Source organism: Coregonus lavaretus (genome assembly GCF_964263955.1).
Source record: "Coregonus lavaretus genome assembly, contig: SUPER_35_unloc_3, whole genome shotgun sequence".
NCBI lineage: Eukaryota > Metazoa > Chordata > Actinopteri > Salmoniformes > Salmonidae > Coregonus > Coregonus lavaretus.
Genome location: NW_028167179.1, coordinates 1880885 through 1889124, shown reverse-complemented (window position 1 = coordinate 1889124; position 8240 = coordinate 1880885). Strand labels below are relative to the sequence as shown.

At 44.4% G+C, this 8240-nt stretch overlaps 1 protein-coding gene across 1 annotated transcript; it reads right to left on the bottom strand.

Annotated features, from left to right (window-relative positions):
- LOC311110286 (uncharacterized protein) lies at positions 1-2671 on the bottom strand. The gene is made up of 3 exons (XM_084188827.1): positions 2208-2671; positions 1671-1801; positions 1-1459 (listed from the first exon to the last, which is right to left on the bottom strand). Exons 1-3 carry the CDS (start codon positions 2464-2466, stop codon positions 191-193), a joined length of 1659 nt encoding a protein of 552 aa, XP_084044953.1. The 5' UTR covers positions 2467-2671; the 3' UTR covers positions 1-190.
- Positions 2672-8240: the final 5569 nt, after the last annotated feature.

The window sequence follows — 8240 nt, the reverse complement described above, 5'->3', positions numbered from 1 at the left end:
TATATCACACAATGGCTGAATGAATTCTACCCAGGAATATTCATCACTGAAATCTGTTACTCTCATTATTACAAAGGCATCTGTGGATCTTTTCTGCTGACAATGAAATGAAAAAGAATATTCTACTGTAATGCAGGGTTTCAGGTATTGAGTGGAATGGTTACTTTCTATGTTCTAGTGGAATGGTTTTTCAGCTGGTGTATCCTGAGGTAGCTCCTCTCTGAAAACCTCTTCCCGCAGTGCGTACACGCGAACAGCCTTTCTCCATGTGGACCTTCAGGTGCATCTTCAGCTGGTTCTGGTGGGAAAACCTATTTTCACACTGGGAGCAGCTGTAGGATTTCTCGCCTGCGTGGATCCTCTGGTGCCTCTTCAGGCTAGACGAATGGGAGAAGTGCATATGACACTGGGTACAGCTGAAGGGTTTCACCCCTGTGTGGACCCTCTGGTGGATCTTTAGGTTGCCAGCCTGGGCAAAGCGCATGTGACACTGGGTACAGCTGAAGGGTTTCACACCTGTGTGGACCCTCTGGTGGATTTCCACCTTCTGGAGGCAACTGAAGCCTTTGTTACAGAACATGCAGAGGAACCGTTTCTCTTTACTATTGCCTGATGTTGCGCCCCCTCCCTGAGCCTTGGCCCTTTGGTCCTTTGAGTTTAATACCTGATCGAAAAGGACGCGGCTGTGTGAATCCGAAGGCCCCATTGACGTGGACACTGGGTCGCGATCCCTGAACGCGTGTAAAGGGGAGTGGGTGGCGACATTTGGATTTGTCTCTAAGCTTTCCCTATAATCTAAGAAATCTCTGCCTTGTGAGTGTCCTTCTCCTAAGTGAGTCTTGTCTGCATTCCATGTCAGAGGAACGTCTCCATCCACTTTCACAGTCACTTCATCTACGACTATAACCTCCCTTTTCTTATCTAGGCACCCTTCAGAGTATACACTACTACTGTACCGGTTCCAGTCCCCTCTAGACAGATCAGTCTCAGTCTGTGTCTCTAAACCCAAGGGCATGTTGCCAGAGTCCATCTCTGTAGTGTAAGAACAAGACAGATCATCACCACTAGGGCCTAACGTGTCACCATCACCACAGGAATTAACCGTCCTCTGGCTCTGGTGAAATACCGGAAAGTATTCTGAGCCGGGAGAAGGAGGACAGCCCAGTTGCCCCAGCCTCTCTGGGTCTGATCCGTGGTCAGATCCTGTGTATAAGAGCCTTTGTGTTACAGTTAAAGTCTCCGTGGCTGTCTCTGACTTGAGGACCGCGTTCGGCGTTCCACTGACCTCCGTGATGCTGCATCGGGTGCTGGGCGGTGCTGGGGCAGTGGTGGAGTCATCCGTGGCTATAGGGGGCGCTCCAACTGCTCCAGTCTGAATGTTTCTGCTGTGCCGTGGGTCCTCCTCTCCTTCAGACTTCTCCAGCTTGACTCCAGGACCTGCAGCCTCTGCATCTGCAGACTGACACAAGAAGAGAGGAGGTTATTATCGGTACAGGAGTTTAATTGGATAACAATGTCGTAGGGAAGTCTCACAAGCTCCCCTATGGCAGATAAATTAGGATGTACATGTAAGCAAGTGAATAGGTGATGGAAGCCCTTCTGAAAAAAAAACGGGCCACATTTGATTTACAAAGTAACTGGAATTTGTTATGCAACACTATTACACTAACCTCTATCACGATAATGTTCTTGGTTGAGGTTCCACTCCCCTCATCAACAGTGATTGGTTGATCATCTCTCCATGTATTGCGTCCCGCTGGCTTCGCAAAGCTCCTGTGGCCTCCAGTGAGATGCCCTTCACCTGAGAGAATGATGGGGGGGGGGGGAAGAGGTGGTTAGGTTAGCTATTGTCAATGCTATATTGTACACCATCAACAGTTTTTGGTATGTTCTACACTATTGTCACTGTCTAGAATTGGCAAGGATGTAAGGTAACACTTTGCATAACTTCTTGATATACTATTTATAGATCGATTGATTATGTTCCATGCGTCATTGTTTTCAATTAGTAAATAATAGGAACTTAGTAAATCAAAAATGTGGATAGAATATGATAGTGTCTTTGTGCAATATAGTTAACTAATCAAGGGAATTATTGAATACTATCCAAAAACTGAGCAAGACCCAATATTGGTTAACACATCTTAAGTCACACATGCGCAGAGGGGAAGGGGGCGATAGGCAGCTCTGCCTTCTGAAAAATGTACCTCCTGCCATTCCTCTGTTTCGGTCAAGGATCTTGACACTACTGGGAAGACTGCCGAGGACGCGCTCCCGTGACACCTTCAGTTCGAGTAGCTGTAGTTTCCTCCGCAATGCCGTGTTTTCTTTCTGGCTTTGAGTTATTTCCAAACGTAACACTGCATAGTCGTTGTCTACGAGTTTACAGATCTCTGCCACGGCTGCATTCGCTAGCACCTCCATGATGGAAGCTATTTGAGTGTGAAAAACCATACAGTTAGCCATTGTTAGCAGCTAGATAGCGTTACCGTCTATCAACCAAGTCCTGTCTCCAACACGAATTAAACACTACCTGGGAAAAGTATGTGATGCTGTGCAGTTAAATTAGTCATATTTGGAGTTACATGGTTTCAATAAACGTCGAAATAACAACGCTAACATGGAAATAGTTCATGGTCAATGTTCACTTCCGTTTAAACTGAAGAGAAAGGTCCTTATTGGTAGGCGTCATAGCTCAAAGGGTGTGGTTAAATGAGAAAGGTACGCGCGCTGTCATTTGATTTACGGTACTGCTTATAGGCGAGTTAGCTGACAAAGTCACGAAAACTATGTGCGCGCTTCCATGGGGCAGAAGTCAGCGTGTTGTGATTCTGGATGGCCAGATTGTTACCAGGAATGACAAGAAACTGCCTTATGTGGAATAATAAGTAGCTCGTTTCATCTTGTTATTGATACCATGTCTTGTTTTGAGTTGTTTTGACTTATTTCATGTCAATACTAATATGGCTAAAAGTCCCTGGCTAGCTAACCAACAACTGTAACGATGTATTTGAGATACAAGTGCTCATTGTACAAATGTATTTATGTTTTCAATAAACATTGGAGACAAAATATAGCTTACATGTTGTCAACAATCTAAGCCAACCCCATCTGTTTTGCCCCATAGTTGTGCATGCGTTGGTTTTGTTGCTAAACAACCAACCCATCTATTACAATACACATAAAATCTCCTTAAATCAGTATCTTTCAAGATGAGAGCAGACTTGTTTTTTTAAAAACAGCATGTTAGCAAGAATAGAGTAGAAAATAATATATTGACTTTATTCCATCTACATCACCTCAGTAAGGTAATTAAACTATCCTTGTTCTAGCCTATATTTACTGTCTCTCTAAAAACAGGTATTTACACAAGCCTGTTTCAAATGACAAGTTAACAAAGGGTCAATAAGGGGTATGTGGTTAATTACCCTCTTACCCCAAGACACTTCACATGATAACTATAATATGTCAGCTAAAGAATGGTTCCCAGATATCCCCTGTGTACATCTCAAGCCACACTGCAACAATTTCACCCCATTGTGGACACTCCTATGTCTGGTAAAGCTAGTCAGGAAGGAGAAGCTCTTGTAACATAATTTGTACTTGAAGGGCCTCTCCTTGGTGTGAACGGTCTGCTGCGTCTCCATATAGTTCCCCTCAATGAAGCACTTCCCACACATGGAGTAGGACTATGGCTTGTCGGCGTCTGTCCTAATGTTCGGCCTCCCACATTTTGACCAAATGACACCAGAGGAGGTAGAAGTAGGAGCCACCACAATCAGGTGGTTAGTCGTTAAGCTCCCTCCTTGACCTCTAGCCATTGTTTGGGTGTTGTTGAGATTGTGTGCTATGTTATAGGCTAGGTACCTTTTGTGGTGAACGCCCATCCTGACCCTGTCTGTATTGGTTGGGTAACTCTGAGGTAGCTGAGGAAGGTTAGATCCAGGCCCAGGCTTTGTATGAACCCATTCACCAGGCATTAGATCAGATCCTGAAAGAGAAGACCAACTTCCTGTTAAGCTCTGTTCATCATGGATACTGTGGTGTTTGTATCATAGTAACAGGAGGGTCTATATCTATCAGCTTCCTCCCTCCACTGACTGTGAAGAGAAGGGTCTGGGCTGCAGACTGAATACCTGATTGGAGCCTCTGGGTAAATCCATTTGAATTCAATCAGTTTTTGACAGCACCCCTTTTGATTGGAATGAAACTTTCCATACATATTTGCCCAATGTAGAAGTGCTCAGAAAGTGACTTTTTGGAGCTGAATGCAAAAACATTCAAGAGGTTTGGAACCGGTTCAGGGAACAGAACCGGAAATGAACAGAATCGGGGGAAAAGTCATCTCTAGTGTTCCGGAACAGAACCGTTATTTTCAAATCTTGAGAACCGGCTAATAACATTATTTTAAGTTCTCAGTATTTTTTTCATTCCCACAGAAAATGGCATCAAAGCATCTATGCAAAGCACTCACTGTCACTCAGAAACGTATCCTTCCAGTGTCTGCCTGCCAGCTTTTTCTAGGCTAGTTAAGGATACTATTAGCTATCACGTTTCACAAAGTTCCTCCATATTAGCCGCTCCTCCATAGGAAACTAGCTAGTATATAATTATGTAATTCAGTGAAGTAGGAATGACAGGCCTACTACTAATATCTTAAAGACGTTATAATGCATGTCATATCATGATGATAAGCGCTTCAAGCCAAGCCTCCTCGATGGCTACCCATCTCTCTTGCTCTCTCCCCACCCGCAAAATGTCACTTGATCCCTACGCTTGTCTGTCCATCAAGCATGTAAACAATTAGCTTGCCTGGTCTATAGCAAGCTGCTCTGATTGGTGGAGTAATCTAAATGTATAATTTATGTTGATTTCACAAGTTCAAAAGGAACAGAAAGGAACGATATAAACCTGTATTTTCAAACTTTATTTTGACGGGTTCAGAACTTTCTTTTGCTGGTCGGAACTGTGGAACGGAATGAAAAAAATAGTGGTTCTGTTCAGAGTGAAACGATTGGAAAATAATTTCGGTTACACTGTTTTGCACACCCCACCATACATTTACATTACATTTACGTCATTTAGCAGACGCTCTTATCCAGAGCGACTTACAAATTGGTGCATTCACCCTATAGCCAGTGGGATAACCACTTTACAATTTTTACTTTTTTTTTTAAAAAAATGTAGGGGGGGGGGGGGGGGGGGGGGGTAGAATGATTACTTTATCCTATCCCAGGTATTCCTTAAAGAGGTGGGGTTTCAAATGTCTCCGGAAGGTGGTGAGTGACTCCGCTGTCCTGGCGTCGTGAGGGAGCTTGTTCCACCATTGGGGTGCCAGAGCAGCGAACAGTTTTGACTGGGCTGAGCGGGAACTATGCTTCCGCAGAGGAAGGGGAGCCAGCAGGCCAGAGGTGGATGAACGCAATGCCCTCGTTTGGGTGTAGGGACTGATCAGAGCCCGAAGGTACAGAGGTGCCGTTCCCCTCACAGCTCCATAGGCAAGCACCATGGTCTTGTAACAGATGCAAGCTTCAACTGGAAGCCAGTTGAGTGTGCGGAGGAGCGGGGTGACGTGAGAGAACTTGGGAAGGTTGAACACCAGACGGGCTGCGGCATTCTGGATGAGTTGTAGGGGTTTAATGGCACAGGCAGGGAGCCCAGCCAACAGCGAGTTGCAGTAATCCAGACGGGAGATGACAAGTGCCTGGATTAGGACCTGTGCTGCTTCCTGTGTAAGGCAGGGTCGTACTCTCCGAATGTTGTAGAGCATGAACCTGCAGGAATCGGGTCACCGCCTTGATGTTAGCGGAGAACGACAGGGTGTTGTCCAGGGTCACGCCAAGGCTCTTCGCACTCTGGGAGGAGGACACAACGGAGTTGTCAACCGTGATGGCGAGATCATGGAACGGGCAGTCCTTCCCCGGGAGGAAGAGCAGCTCCGTCTTGCCAAGGTTCAGCTTGAGGTGGTGATCCGTCATCCATACTGATATGTCTGCCAGACATGCAGAGATGCGATTCGCCACCTGGTTATCAGAAGGGGGAAAGGAGAAGATTAGTTGTGTATCGTCAGCGTAGCAATGATAGGAGAGGCCATGTGAGGATATGACAGAGCCAAGTGACTTGGTGTATAGCGAGAATAGGAGAGGGCCTAGAACTGAGCCCTGGGGGACACCAGTGGTGAGAGCACGTGGTGCGGAGACAGCTTCTCGCCACGCCACTTGGTAGGAGCGACCGGTCAGGTAGGACGCAATCCAAGAGTGAGCCGCGCCGGAGATGCCCAGCTCGGAGAGGGTGGAGAGGAGGATCTGATGGTTCACAGTATCAAAGGCAGCAGACAGGTCTAGAAGGACAAGAGCAGAGGAGAGAGAGTTAGCTTTAGCAGTGCGGAGAGCCTCCGTGACACAGAGAAGAGCAGTCTCAGTTGAATGACCAGTCCTGAAACCTGACTGGTTTGGATCAAGAAGGTAATTCTGAGAGAGATAGCAAGAGAGTTGGCTAAAGACGGCACGCTCAATAGTTTTGGAAAGAAAAGAAAGAAGGGATACTGGTCTGTAGTTGTTGACATCAGAGGGATCGAGTGTTGGTTTTTTGAGAAGGGGTGCAACTCTCGCTCCATACATCCATGTCTTCATCACTCGAAAGATAAACGGTTGAGATTTATATAATTTAAAAGCTTGTTTACGTGTTTTTAGATCATTTACGTTAAAGGTAGACTCAGCTAAATGAAGTTGCCACGAGTAGCACCAGGACCACAGATATTGAGATGAGCGAGATGCAAGACTTCGCTCTCACACAGTCACACACAGTATCTGCATATGCGCAAGGGTTCATTTCACGTTGTTCACAGCGTGATAGCCAGGGCACCAAAACAGCGGAGGAGTTGACCCTTTGCGCTTCAACGCTCTTAGTTGTTACGGAAATTGACCCACTATGCTGTTTACTTTGGATCTAAGTTATTTCTCAGTCTACCTTTAGTTTTAAAAATTACAATTTTTATTAAAACAATTTTTTTTATAGAAATAATAAAATAGTTTGACAGCACTGTTTGTAAGCTTTTTAATAATATCAAACTCAACCGTTAAACTTTTCCAATGATGAAGACATGGATGTCTCATGGTATGGTGGGGTATGCAAAATAGGTAAACTTTGAGCACCTTTATCTCCTGAATGTTTTGACATTAAGGTCCAAAAAGTCACTTTCTGACCACATCTTCCATTGGAAAACATGTATGGAAAGTTTTGTTTCAATCAAAAGGGATGTGTCAAAAAGTTATTGAATTTAAATGGATTTACCCCTCTGTCTCTCTGATGACCACCAGGACTGAGGTTGTTCAGTCCACCTGTTGTGTTCTGTGTGTTGGTTGTGGTGGATTCTCTGTCCCTCGTGATTTGGTCCTGGTTCTGACTCGGGAAGGAAGAGCGAAGGCTCCTGATCCAGGGTTCTGATCCGGGGCCAGGGTTTGTGACCAGCCAGCTGAGGTCCAGTCTATCCCATCAGTAACACCGAATATCAGCAGGTCCTCATGGACTGCAGACTGTAAACACAAATTGTACAGAAGAGCATATAAAGGTTTATAGTCTTTGATGTACACACAGAAACATGACATGATATTATAAAATATTAACCACAATCAATACCGATCTCTAACACGGTGATTCAAGTATCTAACAATATGGAGCCATTGGAGTTTATTATAAAAAATGCTCCATATGTGTTCATTCAAGAATGAAGTATAATGTTTTGGTTCGACTGAGATAAGGAAACCTCAGTCCCTGCAATGATACAAAAATAACCAAGTCAATCAGCACAGAGTCCCTTTTTGTATTTAATTTCAACAAAATGGTCATGCACTCACATAAAGTAGAATTACACAGAAGTAGAATAACTTACATTTTCTGTAAATCTTCTACCCCCGCTTTGATCAAATTAATTTTAGAATACTTTGGAAAAGGTTCAACATTACATTACACACATCTTCACTACTTCATGTCAAGTAAACATGAATTAAGGCACTATCATTTCCTCATTATAAAACACCAGCATCAAACAGGACAAGGTTGTCACTTTTCATCAGCAAAGCATTTTTACAGACGCCATCACACCAACCATCACCATATCATCTACTCTGCCTCATCATACTCATTCTTTCCTCAGTTCACTTCATCCAGTTCCCTACTACAACTAAAACCAACATAATTAACTACAAACTAACTAGTAATACATTACATGTCACTATACT